This window comes from Manacus vitellinus, unplaced genomic scaffold, assembly GCF_001715985.3.
Source record: "Manacus vitellinus isolate BGI_N305 unplaced genomic scaffold, ASM171598v3 scaffold_25_pilon, whole genome shotgun sequence".
NCBI classification, from domain to species: Eukaryota; Metazoa; Chordata; class Aves; order Passeriformes; family Pipridae; genus Manacus; species Manacus vitellinus.
Genome location: NW_021939882.1, coordinates 1,182,815 through 1,210,077, shown reverse-complemented (window position 1 = coordinate 1,210,077; position 27,263 = coordinate 1,182,815). Strand labels below are relative to the sequence as shown.

At 42.8% G+C, this 27,263-nt stretch overlaps 1 protein-coding gene across 3 annotated transcripts in view; it reads right to left on the bottom strand.

Moving 5' to 3' along the window:
• Window positions 1–27,263, bottom strand: part of SGCD (sarcoglycan delta) — a 321,287-nt gene that overhangs the window by 101,507 nt on the left and 192,517 nt on the right. For all 3 annotated transcript variants that reach the window (XM_029960163.1, XM_008931808.3, XM_029960164.1), the window contains exon 3: window positions 22,067–22,252. In XM_029960163.1, coding sequence (XP_029816023.1) covers window positions 22,067–22,252 — 186 coding nt within the window. The remainder of the gene's footprint in view (window positions 1–22,066; window positions 22,253–27,263) is intronic.

Below are 27,263 nucleotides of genomic sequence, written 5' to 3'. Positions count from 1 at the left end.
ATTAGGAGGGTCTTAAGAGGAACAAGGTTCATCCTGCTGTTTGGACCCAAGAGTGGAGCCCACTCCACCACCAAAGAAACCACACCAGCACAGAGATGCCACTTCTGATTTACAGCTAGATACACACCAGGGATGTTTTTATGCCTCAGGAAATCCAACACTGTGTATTTTCAAAGAATATAGATTTTCTGAGCTCGCTACCAGAATTAGGAAAAATATATGTGAATCAGGCTATGTATTATTCTTTCAAGTCTACCCTGAGATTTCAGCTTTATGAATGAATCCAAGAGAAATGACACAATAGGAAGCTGCTTGTACAATGGACTGACTGGGAAGATGAATTCAGGAAGCAAGTTTATGGATAAAAAATCCCCACCAAGATCTCCTAATTCAAACAAGGATGGATGCAACTTTTAGTGCTGGTTTCCTACAACAAACATAGGCTGTCTGATCGCACTCTGCATGTCTGCATGAGCAACTGTGGGTCTGTGCTATGAATTTTTAAACATATATTACCTTTTTAATCAAATTCAGCAGAGATTATGTTGATGATTTCATTTACCTTCTGCTTTAGTGGAGACTTCAGCATGCAGCAATGTACTAAAGAAAACAAATCTATGGTTTGAGCTTTATGCTTGTTTTCAAACAAATTTCTAGTGTTTTATCTCATCACATCAACATCTGTGGAAGATGCCCAAAACTATTCACAGCAGCATGTATGCAAGTGAGAGGTGCTTCCCACCCATCTAAGTAGTCTTAGTCCTGGGATTTGTTTAGAGATGCTGCCTGTGGCTGTTTCTAGCCATTTTAATCCTCGGGGAAGTTCTGCACTGAAGCTTTACATTTCAAGTGACCGTGTTCTGATTCAGACACACAGGTACTGTTGCACAGGGACTCACGGAGCAATTGCTAGATTAGGTTTCTGTTCCAAGCCCAGCAAATCCAAACATATTCCTCAAGCAGGCACCGTGGTCAGATGTGCTGCTCTGCACAAAGCCGAGCGACTGCGAAGTCGTCACCTCACCCCCACACCCCGCAGTTCCCGAGTCCACCCCCACGCAGGGCACCCAGCCAGCCCTCGACCCAGTTCTGTCAAACCAGCCAGGATTTCCAAAGCCTGCTATTCAAAGTGTTAGAGCCAGTTTGGATCTTCACGACAGAACCGAGAGAAGGGAGCTTGATGTGTACATTTATGCCAGTGGATAAGAGACAAGCAAGAAATCTTCAAAGGATGAACTTCTCCCAAATCTGCTCATCACTCCTGACCACTGTGCACCCTCCTCCCTAGGACCAGTCTCCTTGTGGATCCATGCTCCACATCAGCCCACAGCTCATCATGAACTAATTCAATCCTCAGTTTTACCTTCACCACATTTGAAGACCTGCTTTTTTTTTTTTTTTTTAATTTATAGGCTGCAGGCAGTCATATTAAATAAAATTTACAGTACTTTACTGAGGACAAGGGAAAAACATTGAGGTTGCAGACCTCTCCAGCACGGATGTTAAACAGATGTTTTCAGTGTCTATTTGCATTTTGAACTGAAATTACAGGGCACAAATCTCAATGGCTTTGAGATCTCTGCCAGCAACTCGTGAATACCAACAAATGGCACCTAATGATGTATCAAAATGGGTGATTTTTCTAATTCTCCTTTCTGGGAAGTAAAGATTTAACCAACTAATCAAAATAAAAAAAGAGAGAAGTGAAAAAATATCAAATAATAAAATCAAGAACTTAAAACAGGATCTTAAAGCTCCAGCTACAAAGCCTGACAGCCATGCAGAAGTCTGACAGCAGAGATAGGGTTTAATATTCTCTTATGTGAGAGAGCTTTGAATCTCATTTAATTTTATCAGATTTAGAATCATTTGCTAGGGGCCAGACAGCCAACTAGTGTAAATCAGTTGAGGTCCATTAACTTCTACGGAATTACAGTTTCCAATTTACATCAGCTGAGAACCTTGCTGTTATGCTACTATTATTAGCTGCTATTTATAATGCAATAATACCTAAAGCAATCATCTTAAACATGTGGCTCAACAGGCTCTCTGACATTGCCTGCAGACACTGGAAGGCTCTGTTACTCCAGGCCATGTTGCCCAGAAGAGTAAAGTTTTCTGTATTGCATTACTTGTTCCACAGACAGTCAATAGACTACCAAGGATGAAGTCCACTGTTTAATATTGAAGTCTGAGCCTAGGCTTGCTATGATATATAAATATTACAACTCATAAAATAATGTGGATTATTACACAAAAGCTGTCCCTTCCAAAAAGATCTCACAGTGGCAATCTGCAAGGGATTAGGAAGGAGAAAAAAGGGCCAGAGAATGAAATGAGGTTACACAAAAGGACAGCTGTGGAGCTGCAGGGAGAACAGGAAGCCCAGCACTATCCAGTGTGATAGCTGGGCCACTTGCTTCTCAGGGAGTCAAAAATCATCCACATAAAAGCCGTAGAGAACAAGGATTACAGAGGTCCAAATCTCTCATTTCCTAGTTTTAAACAGAAGTTTCTGAAGTTGATGCATTGGGAATATTCACACTAACTAAATTTAGGACCTAACTTATGTGCTTGAATTAGGTGGCTAGAGACATTCTACCCTCTGCCATTCAGTGCAGAAGCATAACTTAGATGCCCTGAATTATTTTCTGAAGGATCTTAATTCTCTCTCTTGGCTATTCAGAAGACACTAAGGAACTCCCCTCCTCCTTGCTATTAGACATGAAAACAGATCAGTAACAGAAACAATTCCCCTACATCCATCTTGGGAACACAGACAGGTTTGATACCTTCTTGTGTCTCACTGTTGACTGCTCATTTATTATGGCTGTACATCCTACACTGCCACTGTCCAAAGAAAGAACTGTCTGTGCCCACAAAGCCCACTCAAGTCACAGTCCTTCACAATATGTCAGGAATGTTTTCTCCCTGACTTTGTAAAGCAGACAGAATCAAAGGAGGACAAGTCATGGTTTTGATCCACTTCCACCATTTGCTTACTTGACCTTCACACAAAATTGGGAAGAGCTTTCCCTCACACCTGCTAGATTACCTGCAGATCCTGTTTCATGCTCAGATTCATTTGTCTCCTCTTCTGCAACACATAATGAAGGCAGACCCCAACCACAAAGCTGAAACCCCCTTCAGAGACAAACCAGGTTTTTCTCTGAGGTTTGGCACTGTCCTGTTCCCACATCTAGGCAATGTGGGAGGATGGAAACTAAGATGCACAGATCTGCTGGGACTAGGAGGAGATAGACAGAGAAGAGACACCAAAGAAATGATCATTCCCATTAAAAAATGCAGCATGAGGCCCATATCTCATGGGACGATCAAAACTTTGCAGCATTCTTAATCAAAGCAGCCTGTGTTCACTCCCTGGTTGGCTCCCTGTTTTGAAGCTGAACTTCCCTTAAGTTCAAGGGCTCTGAAAGAGAAATCTAGTGCAGATCTTTCTCTTTTTATTTATGAACTCCTACTCAGTAGACTTCAGTCTCACAAAGTGCTTAAGATTATGCAAAGTCTCTCTGAAGCAAATGGGAGTGTTCACTGGTCTGAAGTGCAGCCCTTTGCTGGAGCAGGGTGGCAGCTCACTCCTCGTCAGTGTTCTGAGCTCTAAGGGTTACTGTTAAATATAGCAAGTCCTCTGTTCTATGGGTTTTTTTTTCCAAGACTGTCACTCGCTGCTGGGTGCTACAGCAGCGCTGTCCACAGCTCTGCAGGCATAAGGCTGCCACTGCTTGTCCCCCATGAGGGAAATGATGGCTGCTGGGAGAGTAATATAGATCATCTCTGAACTTATAAATATTAAGAGAAAGTTTTCCATTAGCACCCAATAACTGTTACTTGCTTATAGTAAATACCACATTAGAACATCTTATTCTGCCCCTGTCAATAATTTGTCTGACCACAAATCCTGAGCTATTTGCTGGGTTTGTGCTGCTCTCCAGGAGGATGATTGAGAGCTCTGTATAGACTGATCAAGCAACCCATTAATATTTCACAGTTGGGCTCGGACTGAGTGGCAGCAATTATTCCACAGATTACTTTTTCATTTGAAGTGCAGCTGGTCATCCATTACTTTCTCCATGGCTTTGAAGGTCCAATAATTCCAATTATTTTTATCAACAGGAGACAGGTAAACTGGCTCTATGGAAATCTTCCCCGACACGGGCACTGAGTAGGTGACGCAGCCCACCCCCATTACAAATCCACTCCTGAGAGCTGAGATGTTTGTGTACACTGGCAAACTCCCTGATTTTCCAATCTAGAACACAGTGTGTATTACTGCTGTAAAAGCCTGTAGCTTTGGCTTATGCTTAAAGTTGGCAGTCACTAAGCTCTTCTTGTGTGCTCAATTACCTTAAATGGGGCTGGGCCATCAACTGGTTTCCATTAATGAAGATACTGGCCAAATCTGTGAGATTCAAAAATAAAGCCTTGCATTGCCACGGGTCACCGACAGCCGAAATCATCCCTCAAGGCCATGTAGGGTTGTCTTCACTAATCAGCTGCCCACAAAACATAGGTCTGGTAGGACCACTGGGCTTGGGATGCTGGAGAGCTGGATGTGGCTGAAGGGACACAAGGGCAACTGTCTCACCTCAAGGGCATCTGGCTTTCACCAGGCATCACAGTGGGAATTGTCTGCATTGCTCAGAGCAAGGGACTTTCAAGCTCTACCACATTTCTTGCCAGTTTTCTCTATGCGTACACCACCATAACAGGGAGCTCGAAACCTGCAGCAGCTTGAGCACTGAGAATTGTAAGGACAGAAAGGGTTCACCACAAAATTGGCCATCAGATCTAGTCTGCAAGCAAGCATTTAATCTTGGAAACATTAGCTGGATTGGACCTGACTGCTGATGAGTTATTCTCCCTTGCTTGACTGGAAGGTCATAAACATCCATGATATTAACAGCCTGGCAGAAGTCAAGGCTCCACACGGATGGACTGTTCTCTCCTCATTCCTCATCTGCTGAGAACTTTCTGCTCCACTTGCTCAGCAAGTGGGCACTTTGAATAATGTGGGAAAATGCCACTTATCTATTCATAGGGTTCCTCCGTCACTGCTGCAGTGCTGCCAACTTTGCTTCAGGACAGAATTTTATTCCGCACCTATTTTTCTTAATCTGAAGGTCCGTTTAAGAGGTCTGCTCTACAAAATGATAGTTCTGGTGTTCACTGCTCTGCTCTAATAGCAGCTACATTTATTTCATTTCAGTGGGAGTGAGATTGCTTCTCTTTGACTCAGCAGGAGGGAAACTGGTGTGATTTTTTCATGCCATTGCTTGAACATGTGCACTGCAGCAGCTTCTCTTACATCGGGACCAGGCCAATAGGATTAACAAAGTGAAGCTGTAGGGCTTTTCCTTTCTCCATTATTCTGACCAAGGTCTTTCTTCTCTCCAGTGCCACCCACCAGCAAACTGACTGAAATGTGTGTGTGAAGTGCACATTTCTTACTGTTCCTCTATACACTACTCCTAACACAACCTCATGCTCCACTAGAAACACAGAGGCAGTGAGACTTCAGAGGAACAGGAAGCCCAAAGGCAGATGTAGAGGGGTACATTTGGGATATTCTTCTCCACAGACTGCATTGCAGCTACTGCCTCAAGCCTACACTGCTGACAATCCTCAAGACTGTTCATGCTTTGCCACAATGTGAGACTCTGCACACTCCTACGCAGCACCGCGTGGAGCGATACCTCCCCAAAGCGTGGAGGCATCGACAACCAGCAAGTCCCAGCTTTCCACGAGCATTTATTGCATGCTTGTGAATGCTGAACTGGATTTTTCCTCTCAAGGAGCCACCTTCAAGGCTGAAGACCCAACTCTGCCCAGGGCCTATGCCAGTAACAGACTCACCTGGAAGCCAGGCTTCCTTATGCAAGACACAGAGGTGGCCCCTATATGGTGCATTCATCTAAAATACCTGGAAAACACTATTAAAAGTGCCCTTATTTCAGCTCACTGAGTATGAAATACATGCATAATATTCAGGAAAGATACCAGAAGATAATTTTATGGCTATAATAGCCCATCTTACTGAGTCCCTGAAGGCACACTCCACAATCCAGCAAGCACAGGAGTATCCCAGTGGGTATGTCTACATTGCTTCTTTAAAAGAAGAGGAAAAAAAGAGTTCTGGGAGCAGCTGAGAGCAGAGCTTATGGCCACACTTGCCTCCTGGCCATGCAGGGGCCTCCCAGATGACGTGCAGAACCTCCTGCAGCAAGTCTTGCCATTCCAAACTGCCTCCCAGCAGCCTGAGCCACCTGGCCTGCTTGGATCCCTGTGGCCCCTCCAGGCTCCAGGCAATGCTTCCCAGGCATGGCCTCAGGCTGAGCTCCCAAGCTTCAATCTGGAAGGGCAGCAGGCTTTGTGCTGGGAGTTGTAAATCCCCCCTGTGTGCCCTGCTCTATCTGGAGACCTGGGGCAATCAAATATTTAACCTACTGAATAAGAGAACTCCCTGCTAAGAGGAACAGCAATTAAAGACCTGCTGGCTCATCAAAGGGGAAGCGACACAGTGGGGAATAGAAACATTCTGAAGGGGCCAGACGTCTGCAATGCACTGGGCCAGGAATTCCTTTTAACAGCATCCCAAACAAGCTGGGAACAATATTTGTTTAAAATCCCCAGTGAGGAGGTGCATCATCAAGAGAGTAAAAAACAAAGGAAAAAAGGGTATTTTGAAATTTATGAAAAATATGTCCTATATTCTGCAATAAAAATGATGAAAGATGGCAGTGGATGCCTGGAAGCTGACTGTACAGCCAAGGAGCAGTGTAGATATTTTGGAAAACACAGCTTTTTCTGCAAGCCCACTTGCATGTGCATGGACATATGTTTTATTATGGGGCCAGTCCTGTTATTTCTGCTTGGTATCTCCTCCTGTTTGTGCTGCTTGTTGGCCCTGAACCAATGCCTTGGTTGAAAGAAGGTGTGTGTGATCACAGGTACTGCATCTTCAGGTCACATCTGATTTTGCCTGAGCAGAAGGCAGTGTGTGTAATTGCTGAATCTGTGTGCCGATAACACTTAAGGAAAAGGATTAGAAGGCAAACCTCAATTCCAATAACTCATCCATGAGCCTAATGAAAGCCAAACTGGACCTGCAGGCACTAACAGCCACCTGAGCATGGCTGCTGTGAGTACCCAGGTCCCATAAAGGCCAATACTATGTGAAGTGACTTGGAATCTTCTGTGATTTACTGTCAGGAGACACTAAAAATCTAAGAAATTGAGAAATTACTACAGCTGACAAAGCTGAAGGGATATTTATGACATAATTCCACACCCTTACAGATAAGCATGTGGCATCACTTACTGGTCAGCAGCACAACACTGGAGTCCAAACCTTTGTGATTACTAGACAGACTGAGCACCCCCATTGCTGCAAAACCATGCTTAAAACCAAGTAACTGCACAAGTCATTACAGGATTGGTGACTTACAGCCTGCCAGCTGTTCCTTTGGGAAAACACCCTTGATATCACCATATGGTTTACTTCCCCAAAAGTCATAACAAAGGACAAATAAACTTTCTCTCTGCAATATCAGAGGTGAAATTTAAAAGCCACCAGGGCAAGCCAAAGCTGCTGTTTCTCTCCACTCCAAAATGTTCCTCTGCTTCCTTTTCCACGCACCTTGCTGGTGTCCTGCAAATATTCCCACAGAATTACCCACCTGTGGAGACAATATTCTATTCCTCCACCTGAAGGTCACTCAAGCAAATTCTGTATACCTCAGTTCAGGTGCTCAGTTTGGCTAACCTTAAAGCAAAGTGCCCTTTAAGTGCATATCACTTTGGCCCTAAAACACTTAATCATTAACAATTTAAAACCAAAAGGAATTTAAGTGAGTTAGACATCCTGTAATAGGCCTTTTGACTAGGGCCATTAGGAACATTTTGGTTCAGTTCAGACATAATTTATCATCCTGAGTGGAATTTACCTGAAAGGCAGGCAGTGCCTTCTGCTCTTGGAGCTATTCTCTTAAAAAAGAAAAAAAAAACAAAAAGAAGAAAAAAAAGAAAAAAATCCATTCAGCTTTTCTGATTTTCTAAATACCTTAAGGTTATGAATACCAGATAACTTCCAGCTAGGCATTTACTGTGTTTGTAATAGCCAAAACCTATCCGAAATCTCCCGAGGCTAAATACAGAGGAGAGAGGGGAAAAAAGTAATAATTTTATATTCCAATTCCTGGTAGGAGAAACCTGCTGAAATAAGGTTAAAGCAGTGTAAATTGATTGGTCTCCTTACTACTGCTTACCTCCCCAGTTAATTATCACAGTTTGGCCAGTTCCTGAGCCAACATACAGCTTTGCTGATCAGGATAACCACAAAAGCAGCAGAGCTACCCCAGGACCTCTGCAGCAGCATCCCCCGACACCAAGGTACTTCTGGATAGCAACAGTAAATTAAGAAAAGGGCACAGCTTAGCTATTAAATAGCAACAGGGCCATAAAATAAGACATTTCAGCAACTATACGTGATTTTTAGGCTGGTGTCAACTTACAGTGATGCTCCAGTTATTCTGTGGAATAGAAAGTCTGACAACCTCTATAAGAATGGCTCATTTTTATATGGGAAACATATAAAAATGCTGATGCGTTATTCTGTTGTATATAAACATGAAAAATAGCAAAGGTAAGCCAGAAAAGGCTTAAGTCCTTCAGAATTTAATAGAAAAAATATCCAGCCATCTTTCTGAGTGATTACAGAAATTTACATCCCTATCACAGAACTGTGAAAGATAACAGAAAACTGCTGGGATGAACATGTTCTCTGCTTAATTTAGTAGATTTTGAATGTCATTTCTACCAAACCATAGTGATTTCATTACTGTTAAGTTTTAAAGATTTCTTTTTCTATACAGACAAGACTAGAAAGGGTATGAAATACCTGAAATACATCTCAAAATATCAGAATATAAAAATACCATATTCTCATCTTACACTGCTAATAGTGACATGTGTTACCTCTCTCTCCTCCCCATAATTTGAAAGTAGTCATGCCATTACATTTCTTTATGGCATGGACCATCCTGACACTTCAGCTGAAGAAATTTGGGTACACCTGGGCTGGCAGGTGTCAGCACAGAAAAAAAAGATTGTATTGAGTAGAAAGGTTCATTCCTTTGATTATAACAAGATGATGCTGGATGCCTGACTTGGCATGGTTTTTAATGGGACTGAGGTCAAGAAAGATGGGAACTTACTAAAAATAAATACATCAGATTGCTTGTTGTTTTTACTAGCAAATATGGATGGGTGATGAGGAAGGGAATATGTACACTACCTTCAACTGCAGATTTTTTAAAAAATCTAATTTTCTCATTAAAAATCCATGGAGACACCTCTGATTGGACTCCTTATCCACAGGATAAAAAGGAGGTGCAGAAAAACAGTGATGGAGCAAGTCTACAGTAAGGAAGATCACATCACATCCATCAAAGTCATCTGTCCCTCATCCCCACGACACAGACACAGTGACTGGTTACTGCCATGTGACTGCAGCCAGAAAGTGTGGGCAACTGCTCTGCTTCCACCCTCCATCATTTTAAAGGATTTTCACAGGAAGCTGGCAGCTTTGGTAACTGATTAGTGTATATTACTAAGACAATTTGCAGGGATTCTATAAGCCAGAAGGAGCCATGCTGGGAGATCTGCTTTCTGTCCTAAATATAGCAGCACGAGAAACGAAATGCAAGTGCCAGATTTCAGTGGGATTTCCCAGGGTGAAATGCATTGCACACATGGCTCATTAGAGACCTTTAAAACAGAAACAAGAACTACAGATTGCATCAGTGTATTCCCTTCCCAGTGCTGTTACTGAAAACATTTTGGATGAATGGTGGTCATTTCCCCACCATGGATCTCATCATCTCTCTACACTTGTTCTCGGTGAGCATTTCAGCCAGCTCCTCCAATAGGAGCATCTCTGATAATTGTGACTGAGCAGTGAGTTCACCCATTTAACTTCACATTTCTTATTGGATGGAATAATTTTAAGAACAGGAAAACATGCATTGAGGAAAAGGAAGGAAAGAAATGAGTACAACAGACCAGTTTACTCTCATTTATCGGCGTATAATTATCCACTATTTCCAGGTTCCTGTGCCATGTTTCCCAAGCTGGAAGCCTGCTTCAGCAAGACTTCAGAGCACAGATTTGTAGTTGTTTCCAGCTATTTCAGTCCACAGAGCTCTCTTGGGTCCTTGAATGTGTTTTGTACTGCATAAATCCTCACAACATCTCTGTATTTGTTTTAAACTGACAAACTTAATAGGTGAGTGAAATCCATTTAACATGTCACCCTGCAGATTATTACCAATCCAGAGCAAGAGTTTCTTCTGTTGCTTATAAGGGGGGGGGGGGGGAAATCCAGAAAAACCCTCCAAACCAGGACAGACTCTTCCTTCCAATTGCCCAGATATTGTCTATATCTCAGAGTTTACAGCCCTGTCCTTTGCAGCCTGCCTTCTGGAGCTGTACTCAACCTGTTCTCTATATCTGTGTAATCCTGAAGCGATGCCACACATTTACATCCCTGTAAGAGGAGAACTGAGTCATGCATCCAATGACAGGCTTCAGCCATGTCTATTCAGCATACTCTACAGGCAAAAATGGAATTAACTACCTTCCCAACCTCAGGCTTTGACCCCACCTGCAGCACAGATTTCTGCCCTCAGGTGGGAAGCCATTCCTTCGTGCAGACTGCTCCTGTAGGGAAATCTCTTAATGCCATTTTGGTGAGTTCAAGTTTGTTATGAGTTACAGTGAGCTGCTCTGGCTGGTATCTGGGAGGATGGGAAATGACTGAGGTGGCTGGTGCTCCTGTGAAAAGGGAGTAGGGGATGCCCCAGCTCCTGTTGCTTTGCAGGAGTCCCAACATCGAAAGAACAACAGGGTCTTTACTGGTCTCAGCCTCCCTATACACAGAATTGTTATTCTAGCCCTGAATATGTAAAAGCTCCTCATTCTCATGTCAATATAAAAAGGGCTGACAAGGCAAACTCTTCTGTAGAAAAGCTTCCTAATAGAAGAAAGGTGTAACAGCAGCAAATGCAGCTCCACTGGGAAGAAGAAAAGAATTACATCAGCCTTCTAACATACAGCCTTCCTCTTGGGCCACATACAAGACTGAACCCTGTATCATACTAACAAATATCTTTGGTCAGTAGGTCTTGAAATGCAACTTCAAATAAAGATGAATTTTGTCTTTTAATCTATACCTGCTGGTGAACTGAATCATTCTCCCTTCTAGACAAAGCAGTTTTCTGTAAAACCACAGCAGAACTGCTAAAATCCATCTGATCTTCCCATAAACCAGCCATCAGTTGCTCAGGCTGAAGTTCCTCCCCTTCACAAGGCTCAAGGCTTTGCTGTAAACCTTCCATCAGTCTCTGTTGATATCTCCCTGTAAATAAATGCTTGATTCAGAAGTGGTGTGTGTGTACAAATACGTAATTAGCAGGAATTCCCTTTCCAGTAAACAGAGAAAATTCAGACTATAAAAGGCATTTGATCTTCTAGTTTCCTAGAAGAAAATTCCATAATGTGTTGTTTTGAAAGATTAAATATTTGTTGTCAGAAACAATACCACCCTACTAAATAATCTGAATCAAAATCAGCACCTACACACGTCTATATGACTTGCACCTACACGAAGCACAAAAGTGCTTCAGGACTCTGCATAAGGAATCAAAGCAATTTTTTTCTTTTTTTTTTTCCCTAAAATGAAGACGTGCGCTTTTCCAAGAATCTTTGCTTGCTAAGAATTAACAGAGGCAGGTCACAAGTGTTTTCATGTTTTTACCTGCAGCTGCAACTTCAAAAAATATGAGAAATCTCCTGCTGATGAACAACGATGTTTCCATTTCTGACAATTCACCCATAGCCCTTTCAGAGGTCACTCTGAAATATTTCAGTCCATCTAGAGATTTTATGTGTTTCAGTGTACATTAAAGAGAACCTTCAGGATAATAAAGAGCAGAATCAGATGCACATTCCTGCTAACTTGTGTGATACAAGGTGGTAACAAACAAGGCAAGAACACAGGAAAGCAGAACATTCTCATGGTTTTCAACATCGCTATCTTCAGTGCAAAGAATGAACAGCAGAAAATGGCCATGTCTGCTGCCACAACATACACACTTTTATTTTTGTCATGCCTGTGTTCAGATCTGTAATACAAGGAGGGGTTTTAACAGACCCGAAGGGTGCAAGCAGAAAGACGTCACTGCCAGAAGCTGCACAGAAATGCTGAGAGTTGTAATTAGGCAAAACGTGTAACTGAGGTGCCACACGCTGGAGTTGGAGGTGGTGTCTTTATCATGAGGTGCCACACTCCTCCCCATGTCACCCCAGACCCCTCCAGCACCACTCACCTCTGCACCAGCCGGGCACCGCGGCCCCTCGGTCAGAGGAACAGGCTGGTTCTAAACACCTGTGCCATGGATGGGTGGTTCATAAAATGCCACCCCTGCTGTAGGAACACACTCCATGCACTGGGATTACTGGGAATGGTGCTGGCATGACAAGGATACACTTTTTGCAGCAACAAAACTGTTGTCTTGAAGCCTGGACAGGTGGAGGTGCAGAGAGATGTCTGAGGTGTTCCCAACCCCTGAGACTGTACTGCTGCTCAACCTTAAACACCTCCAGCTGGCAAAGCTCCTATCCTGTGTTTCACAGAACACACTAAGCCAAAGGTTTAGCTAATAATATGCAAAATACTATTGGAGGTCAACAAGAACTGTACAAAACCAGAAACCTGTGAATGGAAATGAAACCATCAGGAGGACTTAGGTACCTGCACCCCTGTATCCATCTGGACACTGCCACACAGCACAGCAGCTCAGGAACATGGGATGTGCCCCTGGACTTCTCCTAAACACACCACAAACCAGTAATTAAACTTTAATTTTAGCTGGTTAACCCACACTGAAGAATCATTTGTGAGGACCCTCAGTCACCTTAATTGCATAAGGATAAAATAATTTTCAGGGACCCTCTGTGTGGGAGTAAACTTTTCAGGTTTGGCTTTTTTTTTTTTCCTTTTCCTGTGGTGGGGTAGATACTCTAAAGACTTCAATTAGAAGCAATTACTGGAGATGTAGAGGCTTCTCTGAGGTTAAGCTGCCCTTCATTTTCCCAAGAGAAGCCTTTAATTAAATGCAAATAATCACAAATTTCATATAGCAGATTGCCATAATTTCTCAGTTAGTTACTGGATCTCATTTAAAAAGGAAAGAGGTGGGCAGTAGTGCCGGGCGGATGAGAAGTAATGAGAACTCAAGAGGTCAAGGCTGAATTACCTGCATAAATCTATTCCTCTTCTTTAAGTCTGTCTGTAACCATCATCATTTCAGTGTTAACAGGTTGTCCTTCATGCAAGTGCACTGGAGTGTAATCCCATAGAAACTCAGGCCTCAATACAAATAATTACCTCCGTTCATCTTACTGTTGACCACAGCAGCAGCGGCAGGATGGGTAATGGGGAAGGTGCAACTGAAGTGGAAATGACCAGAACTAAAACTCAAGCTATGATGAATTCAAATGACATATTCAAGTTCATCTCCACTGCAGAGCTCTGGAAGAACAGGCACAGGAAATGGCAGCACATATTTTAAATACATCTGTCAAATCAGGCATGGGAGTGGATGAGTGGAGAAAGGATAATACAGCATCTGCAGGAGGAGAAAGATAGACCCCGTACAACCTCAAAACCCTCAGTCATCACAGCAGGTTCTGACAGTTGCAGAAGGTAAACAGAGTAAATGCACAAGTGTGGGGGGAATAGGGCACTTCTCTCTTATTCTTTTTATTTAGCCAAACACGAGCTCATTCCAGCAAATAGGCAGCACTGGGGTTTCACCCAAGGCAGATGAAGGTTTCTGCTGCTCAGCACTTCACAGTTTCCTTCAGTAATTTTCAGTTTAAGAGAGAGCCACCTCCTTCCCCTTTCCATGGATCGTGCTCCGACGCAGGGTGCAAACAGCAGGGGTTTGGGACCAAATGCCAGGAAACATTTTCTGAAAAGTTGATGGCTTTGCAGTTCCAGGACAAGTGGAAGGAGGCATGGAGGCTACTCCAAACAGCACCTCAGCCTGAAGGCAACCACGCAGAAGAGGTGCTTCAGAAGAATTATATTTTTGTTACAGCAACAGCTGCTGGGTTTTGAAAGCCTAGAAGGTCATTGCTCTCTGCTGTGCGGAGAGTTCAGGAGGGATGTTGGGAAGCTTAGAAGGAAAAAAGGAGCTCAAGGAACAAGAGAAGCAGCAGTGGAAAACTTACTCTATGGCTCAGCATGGCATGTCATTTCTGTTTAGATTCCCAAATTAAATCATTTCTCCTACTGTACTGTGAGAATATGGGGAGGGATCAGTTTGTAAGCTATTCAGAGGAATCACTGATTATCGACATTTTAGAAGAAAGCTTGTTTTTGTTCTTTCACACATTTATAATAATACCTTTTACATGTTCTCTAAGAGACAAATCTATCTCTGCTTCAGAACTGCTAGTCTGAAGATCTTTTGTTGGCACTGAGATGAATGTTAATAGGAAATATCTTATTTCTTTAGATGAGAGAGAAGCTGAGAACAATCCCCTCTGGAGGGAGGTGACAGGAGGTAGGATGTGGGATCAAGAGTTTATGACTCACCCCTTGCACAGCCCACCAATACCCTCATTGCTGTTCCCTATCACCCTGTGAGCAGCATTAACCCCTCCTGGGCTGTTAACCCTTCCCATCGTGCTCCCCACATCACAGGATGTGGGGCCCCAGCAGACAGGACCCTCTCTGCTCACAGACAGAAATGCCTGGAAACGAAACATTATGCCAGAGACCAAATGATTAACCTCACATTGCAAACCACCCAAATCCCTGCCACTCTTCCCCCTTCTCCATCTTTTTGTATCCCTCTGTTCTTGGACAGATCAAACAAAGCCATCTTGTATTTTGAATGCAATGAGGTGTTTTACTGCTGTGGATATACACAAGACCAGTTATTGAGGCTCAAGAGTCTGGCCCATACAGCATCTGCCAGATGATGGTTTGCCTGTACTCATGCACTGAACTGCAAGTATGAGGAGATGGGTATTGTTGAGTTTTCAAAAGTTTCCTTCAAATCAGAAGTAGTAATAACCAAGAGATGCTGGATCCTGAGGTACCTGGATGTCAGGGCTAAATTCCCTGATGTCCAGTAGGAAAATAGCACCGATAAAAACATTTTTCTGGAAGGGGGACATTTATAATATCTCTCACGTAGTAAGTACAGAGCTTATGCAGCAGCTTCTTTCACAGTAGAAATGCTAATAAATAAGACTGCTTTGTTCTGCCTCTGAAAAATTCAGAAACTAAGTATGTTTGAGATATTCCTTTCTCGTGGATGCATAGTTCTGTTCAGATGGCTATGAACAGCGGCAGAAACATCTTAGAACTGAGAGCTGGAAGCCTGTCCATTGAGATGGAAGCACATGAAACCCAGCCCAAAATGTTTGAGCGGAAAGGTCCATCTGCCATCAGAACACTGTACCACACAGACTGCCTTGTGCCATTGTCAAAGAAAAAACCCAAAGAATTACCTAAGTGATTGCAGTGCAGCATATGCAGCTTGATTTAGTGGTACTAGTACAAGACTTACTTTTTTTATTTTGCTCCCATGGCATAATCTGTCAGTGTATCCAATGCCATGGCAGGCCTCTGAAAAACTCAATGGTTCAGCAGAGAGTAGAGACAATGAGGTAAAAATATGGGGAGCTTTCATCACTTTTCGTTAACAAGGAAGAAGAAAGTTTATGTGCTTGTGCTGGCTGAGGAAATGTGATTATTAGGATAATAAAAATGAAACATTATCAGAGACTGAGGTTTCAAAGGTGTAGCACTAGAAGAAACTGATGCACTATAACTCAACAAGTCACCAGTACCAAATTATTAACACCATGAGGGATGCAGCAATGCACGGGTCAAACTTCTAATAGCTTCACACAATAACCTATTTAAATGACTATAATATGACTATATTATTCTAAACTCCAAATGAGTGAAGGCAAAAACAGTACTTTATGTATCTTTAAAAAAAGATAAGTAATCCCAGTTGCTTTTCATGCAGAAACACAAAATCCGCCGGGAATGAAATTCGGATCTCTAAAAAAGAGTAAAAGAAAAGCACAGCACTTTTTTCCCCTCAATCTAGAGGAAAGAAATTAGAAATTACTGTAAAAAACCCTGCAACTAAAAAGCATTACAGTGAAGAGCTTGATCCACTGATGTCAGTGCCAAGATTCCAGTTAAATTCCAGTCGGTAAGGATTTCACATGTAGGAACTTCCTCACTTGATAGTACAATTACTCATAGTATTGCTGGTGTTGTCAGACCACTACAAGATTAACATCTTTATATCAGAAGATGCAGTCCATGTGAATGAGAAAAGAAGGGAAATACACAAAGTTCTTGGGTCATGCAGGCAGTCCCAGAACAATTACTTGTTTTATAGAAAGAGCAACATGAATTAGGATGGGAAAGTGCACAATTTTGTATATGTGTGTGTGTGTGCGAGGGGGAGAGTGAGAGAGAGAAGAGCTTCACTCTTAATAAAGATATAGTAATATTAATTCTAACTCAAACCAGTTTTAGCTGACTGATTACAGTTGCCCTACAAAGCCTGAAAAGTCAAAAAGATTTCTTTCCCATGTTGGCCCTACCATTGCAACTAAAGAGACCCCAGAGAAATCATGTAAAGGGAATATAAACAGCACAGCCTTTTTCTTCTGAGGCAATCTCTAATTTAAAAAAAAAAAAAAATTAGAAGAAAGTCTACTCCTTTAAATCTTTAATAGAAGAATCCTGCCTGTTAGGGCAATGAGCTTTCCTAAGTCTAATCCATCTTTACTGCTGTGTTATTACCCCACTGTTTTCCTGTAATTGAAACGTGGCAGGTAGTTTACACACAAGAGGGAGTAATTGTATTGGAAATAACCGTTCATAACCAAATTTTAAAAGCTCATTTTTCATATCAACTTTTAATAAAGAATGCAAGATAATAATGATATTTAGCATTTGTGCCACCTACAGCAGCATTTTGTCTCTCTAAATTGCCAACATTTCATTCAACGATGCTAAAACAGACCCCTTCAGCAATGAACACAGCCTGAGGCAAAAAAAGGAAAAATCTGAACAATTGCAGTCATTTGTTCCTGTTCAATTAAAATAATAAAATATGGTTCAACCTCATGCTGAAGTGTGTAAACCTTCAAAAAAACCTCGTGTGGTTACGGAAGAAGAACACAAGAGTTGGCACGTGTTGTGGTTCAGGACTCTCCAGCCTCAGCCTGACTGGGCCAGGGGGAAAAGATTCCCCTCTCTGCACTCAAAGGAAAGTCCACCCTAAACCCTGTCTGTAAGTACCACATTTACATGTCTTGTAAATACCCCCAGGGATGGTGCTCTCCCAGTTTGGAGGAACATGTTAAGTTTGGCTCACAAAGGGACTCCTGAATACCAAGTTGCAGAATATTTTCCTTACAAAACCTAATCTGAAGCCTTCACTTTATGTGATCCTTAGAAGACAGTTCTCCAGGAATTTCAAGCCTTGCAGGTTGATTAGGAGGAAAATATTATTTTTCCATTTATTACAGTTTACAGTCTAGTAGAACCTGCCACTATACAGGACTACAGGATGCCATATGCAAACAGCTTCTGTCCCAAAACAATACAATCCAAAGCAGGCTAACAGGAGTTAGGATAGAAATACCAGCAAAGGGCAAAGGAAAAGCAAAGGGTCTGAAGTGGTTTGATGGGTGGACAAGTAGGTGGGTGTTTGACATTTAAATACAGCCACGACAGGACACAGTTTTCATCTCTCCTGTTTAGAGCTCTGCCTGCTGCCTAACAGACTATAAAGGAGTACTAATGGATAGTGCTTCAGATTCCTAACACCATTTAAAATACCAAGCATTGTGCGCTACCCTCGTGGAAAGAGGTCAATGCACTGTCATTGCCCATTATCTGAGCCTTCTAGCCTTGTACTGCTTAAAATAAGGATATTGGTTTGCTGTGTTTAGGTAAGCACATCTTTTCTTGTGGTATTCAGAAGCTAATACAAGAGGAAGCTTTCAAAAAATGTTTTAAGCTCACTAGTAATAGCTGAAACAGAGATCCCCAGCACATCATCGGTGGGCAGCATAAAATATGCATGTGCTAATATGCACAGTTATGGGCAATCCTGCTGCTAAGGAGCTACATTACGATTAAGAGGAAGGGTTTTAAGAGCTCTGGTTCGAGCCTTAGAATTATGCTGGCACATAAGAACCCTTGCAGGGGTTGTGCCCACCTCAGCTGAGCTCTGTCGAGCTCGAGGTTGAGCCCACCACAGCTGGAAGTTGACACAGCTGGAGGCTGAGCCCTCCACCCCACCAGTGGCACAGCAGGACACAGCCATAGCCTCCAGACTTAGTGGCTCAGTCACACACACAGCCCACAGGCATTAACATATTCTCCCCAAAACCAACATATGCAAACCATGCAGTACTACCAGGCTTGTCCAAGACCTGAACAGAGTTCCTTCTACCAATATATCATTGGAAAGTTGAGCACTGGATGGTGGTTTCTACCTCAATTAGGTTAGGCCACCTTCGCGGTACATTTGGGTTTCAACCCAAATTGGTGGCTCTAACCCAGATTCATTCCGTGGTTTGGCTTAAAATCTAAGCAAGGTTTAGAGGTAGCAGCCTTCCCAGAGCTTCCCACAGTCCCAGAGTAGCACAGCCAAGGTGTAAATGAACAGGGTAAATGGAATTGTGTGTGGGAACCAGCTGTGGGACAGGCAGATGACATTTGAGGTCCCCTCTAGGCCTGTTTTCCATAGGGTCTGAGACTGATAAAGGCATTTAAAACAAATTGAGTATCAAATAACACAGGAGAAATGAAGGATTGTGCCAGAGGACAGAGTAGGCAGTGACCAGCTGTCCCCACACAAGCATGATACTGCCTTGACAGCCTCATGTAAAAGGCAATAGCCACACATAAATTTATTAAAGCCTTGAATGTTCAGATAAAAGCAAAACCTAGAATAAATAGTGATGTCTTGCTTGTTAAAAGCCACTGATTGGAAGCTTGCAGCTTGATTTCACAGGAGTTGTCTCCTGAACCACAAGCCAGTGGGGCACATAGAGGACAGAGAATTTAGGGCTGGACCGGGAAGTGGAGTGCATGGATACTGCTAGAACATGCAGGAGAAGGTTTGGTTTTTTTCCCTGAGATTGTCTTGCTTCATCTCCTCCCCCCTTCTCTACTCCCCACTATCAGCATTTAAAACACCCCCGAGTTTTCCTGAGCAGGTTTGCTGTGCTCATTAAAATACTGTGAGCACTTATTGGCTATAATGAGCATTATTAAATTCTGGTAAGTGCCAGGACTGTTCTGTGGAGTTGAACAGACTCAGATTCTGGAAGGAGAGGTGGGAAGATACTGGAAACACTATATTTTCTAGAAGAATAGAAATACAAATTTTCCCCTTCTTTTTGCTCTGCAAGCACTGGGGTAACTCAGACCTGTTAAGCAGCAGCTATTGCTTACTGACTACTCAGATCATTTCCCTGCCTCAGAAGGACTCTCAGCTCCTCTTATCAGAACAGGAACAAATTAAAGATTTTTCCATATTTGCATCTGCTCATTTGATAATTCTGCTACATTTGTTACTTAGAGATAAAAGTCTGCCTCTAAAAATTCACTTAGCAAAGTGGTTTTCTCAGCCTTAGGGAACGGTGCAGGACGGATTGCAGAGCAGGATCCAAAGCAGCTGGCGAAGCTGCGGGAGCAGCAGGAGATCAGGAGATGAATGGGTGCATACTGGGGCAAGGATCACATTTTCCATGCCCAGTTCTTATATTTATTTCCAATTGGCTGTGTCAGAGACACTCACCCTGACTAGTGTGGCCTTGCCTACAGCCATAAAGCTGTTCCCACTGCAGGACTCAGCATGACTGTCTGTGTTTCACCACCAAAGGCCATCACCTACCAACATTAGTAGACATGAATTAACTAAAACCATATACAAATATACTTTACCCTGGAATAATCCCCAGTAATCAGAGGACAACTAAGGAAACAGAATCAGACAAGAAACTGAAGATCAGTGCATCCCCTAAAAAGCCAGTGTAAATCCTAGTAGGGTGGAGAGAGCTGCTAGAAGTAGCTCCCTGGGAGACAGCACTTCAGCATGTGGCCTGCAAAATGCAGTGCATCACGAGAGGGCAGTGAGGGAGGAAACAGCAGCGAAGTTCACCTGACTTCCCAAGCAACCTGTAGAGAGCTGACTGACCACCAACAAAGAGCAAAAAAACCACAGGACTGACATACTGAAGTTACGTTACTACAAAGAAATAAAGTTGTATTCCTGAAAAGTGATAATTTGAAATTCTGTTATTTTGTTCTTGGGTTGATACCCACACCACTCCTGTGTGACAAGCATATGACCAACTCTTCCCTCACCTCAGAAATACCTATTTTTCAAATACATTAATCTAAAGACCACAGTTCAGCATGAAATGGGTATCAAAATCAATTTCACAAGATTAAATAACTGGTTTGGTTAAGTATTAATTGCTCCAGTTTGGTCACTCTTTGCCCACTCACAGGAGCTTTTTGTGGATTACTGCTTTATAATTACTTGCTCCCTAAGCACACATGCATTGCAATTTTCTGCACACCTTGACAGCTTCCTGGTTACAGAAAATGAATGCTACATGTTCCCCTGACACAGCATTTTATCTGCTGGATACAGTAAACCAGAGATTGTTTATTCAACTTCTCATGGCCCATTAATGGCATAATGTAGGACACAGCTGTTCAGGACTGCACAAGACCAAGGCAGAGAAGGAAATGCTGTGAGACTCCAAACATGCTGCTCAAACCAGAGCTTGACTGGGAAGGTCCTTGGAAGTTGTCTAGGGGAATTTAGCCTTACAGCTCTAGCATGAAGTAAATCCAGGATTAAAGCTGAAAATTTTCTCCTGAAGACTCATATGATCTTAAAATACCCCTGTCTGGGCAAGGTGGCAATGACTGCTTTGAAGAAGGGGCCAACCATTTCATTTTCACTCTCCTTGGCCAAATTATCTACTGAAAAACTAAGACTTGTCATACATAAAGGCTCACAAGCCCTGGAAGTGGGCTGTGCCTGGCCTGTAATGTCCTGACTTTCAGTGTGTGTGAGCAGGAGAGGTAAAGCTCACTCTGTAAAAAGACAATTCAAGGTCAAGGCACGTCTTGAGATCTCAAAAGGAGCTTGAACAGACTTTAAGTGATGCACAGAGTGCTCTGGGCCCGGAAGGCACCATCTGCCCCACTGCAATCTACCTCCCAGTACAGTTGCCCAACATTTTACTAGGGACTTCTGGAAGGCTAACCCTGGCCAAGGAGCAGGAGGCAGCAAGGTAGAGCTGCTGGCAGGACTGATGTGCACCGAGCCCAGCACGACAAGGACAAGTACAAGGACAAGGACAAGGACGTGTTCCACCTAAGTACCACACCTAGCCAGTTACCCTGTGAATTTTACTTCTCTTCATGAAGCTTCCAGAAGCACACCATTATGGAACAACATGAATTTTCCCCCCAAAAAAGCAAATCCAGTTTCTAATCTTCCCAGTCATGGAGAAAAGCAGGAAAATCTAAGAGAAAGGTTCAAACCCGTTCTGGATTCCACACCCCAGTTCAAAATAACCAATTTCAATAATTTTAAAACATTTTATAATTGAAATTTAGGTAAGGTTGGTATACTGTTTACATATATACATCTATATATACATATATACATATATAGCAAGTAAGAGGAATGTGATTTTCAATGCTGAACTGATTCCTCAGTTTGGCAATATTGCAGACATCTCCAGCAGAAAGAGAGGATCACTGGGTAAATTTGCTCTTCCCTGTAATAAGGATTATCCATGGCTACTAAACACCCCATTATGGAAGCTGTATCTGAAGTCATGCTCAAAGACCATCACCCCCCCTCATCGTTCCCAGACCTTTCGGGTAACCCCTACTTACAATTGTGAAGTTCATAACCTTCAGAATCCAGATGGTCATAGCAAGGTTCACCAGGATTAAAATCATAAGGAGCAGCACAAAGAAATAGAGGCATCTCTTCCCCCAGCCATAAATCCCCACTTTGTATACCTGGGGTCCTTCTGAGGTCTGCATGGTGCTCCGGTGCGCGTACTGTTCCTGAGGCATCTGAAACGATCACAGAGAAATCACCACGTGTATTCAGTGGCAAGAGAAAGCTGATGATAAAAGCTGCTTGTGTCTGTGCCTCCTAGAGGGTTTTGTTTTTTCTTTTTCAGAGTTTACCGGCTGGGCAGTAGCTCTTTGGATACCTTGGTTTTGCGTTATTTTTCCTTCTGCTTGCTGCATGCAGAAACATAACAAAAGAGAAATTTATGTGCTAAATGTGTATATCTATATTTATAAATACACATAAGCACGCTGTCTAAAGGTATCCTACAGAAATCACTCTGGAGTGACTCTGTTCACTGCCCCAGGTTTTGCAAGGCAGGCACTCCAGGGCCTCTAAGGATCCTGAGGGGAAAATTTTGCATGTGTTTTGTAAAAGCAGTTGAGTTCAGCAGTTTGTTTGGAAGATGCAATATGACTTCTCAGAGGTTTAATTTAAAAAAAAAAAATCATCTCAAGCAAAATCATTCCTTCCAACCAAAGAAAAAAGTCAAAGGGGAAATGTCTGCCTTTCCCCTTACCGCACTCTAACTTTGCCTAAACAAGTTAATGTGAAGCACAAGTTTCTCCAGTTGCCACATCCCTAACAAATTATCTATGCTGGTTTAACAAGGACACTGATATGCTGGGAGGGTGAGCCTGCTTAGACAACATCAGAGGCCAGAACTATGGAAAGAGGGAAAGAAGGAAAGTCAGTGCTGAGGAAAGTAGCGCAGCAGCATCCGCAGGAAGATCTGCTTTACAGCTCCCCATGGTGAACAACCTCCCCCTCCTACAGCCTGGTACCTGGCTGGCTCCAGGCAGTCAGGGATCTGGCTGCCCTCACCAAGGATGCAAAAACATGGATGTTTTTAAAGGGCATCACAACGAGCTGGGACGGGCCCAGATCACAGCCACCTCCCAGTGGCTGTGTGCCACCAGCTGTGTGCGCACAGGAGGGGGCTGTGGAGGTATTTGGTGCCACTTGAATGAAAGTATTCATGTTCTCACCTTCACATTGAGGTTCTGGAAAGCCACTTTCACAGCCTTCCCCAGGGATCGGTTTTTTATGTTTTCAGACTTTTTTTGATGCACAGGTTGAGGATATAATCTCTAGTAACACATACCTTGCTGAATTTTTTTGCATTTTAGACTCTAGACAGATAAGAACCCTCCAAAGACGTTCTTGTACTACTAATTCCATGAGCGCCTTCCTCAGTATCTGGCACTCACATTTCTATGTAGCGAGTTACAAAATTTACATCACAGGAGGGAACAATGTGAGTTCCTCTGTGGGAGTTGATCTGTGAGGTGAGAATGAGGCAATGGTAGAAATGAGATGCTCATGGGGGAGAGGAGCTGGGTCACCAACAAACACACAGACTTGGAGAGAAACAGACCTTTTTACACTGCTACAACCACTCTGATCTGTACAAAGGGAAAACTTACACAACAATAAATTACAGAGTTTCCACTACCTGGGGGAAATTATAACTGCAACTACTGTACAGTCGAGGATTTTATTGCCTAATATTTTAACAGGGTATCCTGGAGAGCACATATTAAATGCAGCTTCTCCCTTGGAGAAAATGAATAAATTGCATTGCTAACCCTCTCAAACCATGGAAGAGGTTTGACCAAGGAGAAACAATATGAAATATCCAGCTAAAAATACCTCTTTATTGCAAAACTTGTTTATTCACTTTATCTCTTTCCTGCTCTCGCTCCTTTTTTTCTTTACTTGCAGTCTCTAGGACGGAGAAAATAGCATATCCAGCTGGGGCAAAACTTTACAGACATCAAAAGAATTTACAGCAACAGAACACAACCACAAAGAGCAGCCTGCATCCATGCAGAAGCCTGGTGTTGAAAATTTCTCCAGTTCTGATAAAATATTTAGCTCACAGCTGCCCTAGCAGAGACAGAGCAACTAAAGTACTACAACACTCATGACGAGCAAGACTTAGTAATACAGAATCAATTTAAAACAAGAAAATAACTCAGCAATTGTAGATAGCATGTTCTTTTTATACAGACTCTCACATAGCCACATTTAAAGCAATATATGATTTCTAGCTAGTGTTTCCTCCCTGAATTGTAACTGCTCAAAAAAAAAAAAAAATGCTCATGTCCGTAGTTTTCCAGGAAGACAAAATGATGGACCCAGAGTGCTGAGGTGTGTTAAACCAACAAGCAGAATAAGAAGGTCTGCAAGGCAACTACATGTGGAACCAGCTATATCCGCTATCAATAATCTGCACTGTGTGGGAGGGAGAAGTATGCTAGTCATAATTTACATTTTGGCAACTTTTCCTAACTCAAACACTAAAAAGAATTAAGGCACCAGAAGAAAACAGTATTGCTGTGAAAGAACATCCAGTGTCTGCACTTGCTAGGTGATATTCCCCCTTTCAATTACTGAATTAAGGGGAAAGGTGGTGGTTGCTGCTCACTAGGATTCTTTTCTTCTTCTTCAGGAAAATACTAGGAACCAGCACTTAATTATGTAACAGGAGAGAAAAGATAATACTGAAATAAATATACAAATTGGAAAGGAGAATGACATCTTCCAAAAGTCAAACCTAAAAGTGTCTGCTTGATCTGAGAGGGGTTAAAGACACACGTGCACACCACTGGACCACTACCAGTGTATGGACAATCCCATTTACAATACAAAAAATGCAGCATGCCAAATCTTTGCAATTTAGCCACAGACAACACAACTATGACTACAGAAGTGTAGCCTGGAACCTGGGTAATTTTCCAAATTCCAAAGAGTTCTTGGTGCTGCACAAAAAAAAGTAGAATAAAAAGTTTTTGTACAAGAGCTGTACTCTGAACACTGCAAACAGGGCCTGAGACAAAATCCAGTCCACTTAGAAAAACTATTCATCCTTTTGCTTTAGCACACCTTAGAGATATGGCCCACGACAAGACAGATATATATGGTTTTTTAAGGCCACTGGAAGTGTTTTGTCACCACATATGCTGATCTGCACAGGCTGCTTGACAAGTACTTCTGCAGAGAAGCTTCAGCACTTTCCTGCAGTAAAGTTGAAACCAGGCTCAGTCAGCTGAGGCACCATAAACCAGAACTGGCATTGAGATTCCAAAATCCCACCTGCCCTCACCAGTTAAGGCAAATCTTTGTTCCATGCCTCTCTCCCTCCTCCCACCATGTCCTCCTGCCCTGGCAGAAAGTTTCTCACTCAGGATGTGCAACCCACAGTAATGATTCACCAGGCAGAAAAGTGTTTTACATGCCCAGGAATGAATAAATACCTTTCCCATACAAACAACGGTGCTGTAACATTCCCTGGGCATGCTGGCTCTGTAGGCTTAGTGAGGGCCATGAGCAGGGTGAGGTACAGCACAAGGAATCAATAATGTTTCTCTGCCGTGGGGGTTTCTTTGATCAGCACTTAAATGATGCATGTTTAGTAATAGAACAATTTTAAGCTTAAAGGGGATGCAATCTGGGAAGGTGGCTTTTCTCTTACGAATCCTCTTGAAATTTGCTGCTGAAAATGTCCTAGAGCTCATGGGAACAGCTCACTGCAGCAGGGACTGAACACCCCTGAGCCTTGCACAGCCGACAGTCTCCTCTCCCGCCTGCTTGCATATAACTGAGGTGTAACAGCTTCATCAGAAAAATGAAGAGCATCTGACCCCAGGCTAACCTGAAGCATGGTGATGGGAACATGTTTCTAGAGATGAGAGAAGGGTTCAAATTCCCTCAGGTCTTGGACCTACATCTCCCACATTCGCCCTCTCTTTGTGCCCATATCACCAACATCCTCTTCTCTTTCTCTTTGTTTTCTGAAACAGAAACCTTTTCTTTTGGGCTGAAATAAGCTAAAAAAAAACCCTAAAAACCCTCAGAAGTGCTCTCTGCCATATCACTGGAAGGCAATGTACTTGTATTCACTAGCTGTAAATGCTCCACAGATTCATCCTCTTTAATTTCTCTGTCTTTTAAGTGCATAGTATCCACCAGGTTCAAAAGAACAGACATTTCTGGAGCGTGACTGAGAACAAAACGTGGCATGAAGAAGAGTGTTTTGAGCCATCTATCAATGAGACATTTTGTGCCTCTGCTCCCCATAAAACTCTCTCAAGTTTGACACCCCCAGGTCTCTTAATCCACCAGTTTCATGGCCCAAATTTGATTCATGGCCCTGCACGTGGGTCAGACCACAGACCAGATCTCCATATAAAAGATCAGGCTTTGGAAAATTACATCTAACTTGCAGCTTGGCCAGCAAGGGCTGAGTACTGCAGAACAGTCCAAGGGATGAAATATTTGCTGGGAAAGTGTAATCTCACAGCACTTTTCTCCAGGACCATCTAAGCCATGAAACTGGCCTCTTCTACACTGATAGGTGTGGTAGTGTGGCCTCTGTCACTGCCACTGGTGCCCCTAAACCTTCATTCTCTGCTTGTCTCTCTGCTTCTGTCAACAATTCCCATCCCTCCACATGAGGAGAAGTTCTTCCATGAGTTGGGAAGACCATCATCACTCAATGCCCACTTCTGAGGTATCACCGCTATGTGATGTGTCCAGAGAGACAAAAAGTAAAAGGAAAGATCCTAAGGAATGTTCTCATCTTTTATAACTTGCCTCTATCAGTGGGGTACATCACATGTAGTGTTCTTCAAATATCCAGATTCTGGCAAACATAAGCATATGAACAAGCTCCTTCTGGTCTGCACAGTCCATTGGGGCATGCTCTGCCTAGTCCACTGGAAAATACCTCTTTTCCCATCTCCACCTCTTGTATCTCATGGAAGTTGGACTCACTCAACACAGGCAGCTGGGGGAGACCTTGGGGATTCATCTTCTGGTACAGTATTTCTCATCCAGATCCCTCAATGCTCCAGGCTACCCCCTACCTCAGACATCTTGAAAGCTCATGTGATTTCCCCAGTTGCCAGGGCTGACAGCATTTCAGCAACAAATGTGCTTGAGGATAAGTGCAGTGCAGAAACCTCAGCTTATAAACCAGTAGCTCTGAGCAGATGGACTAAACCA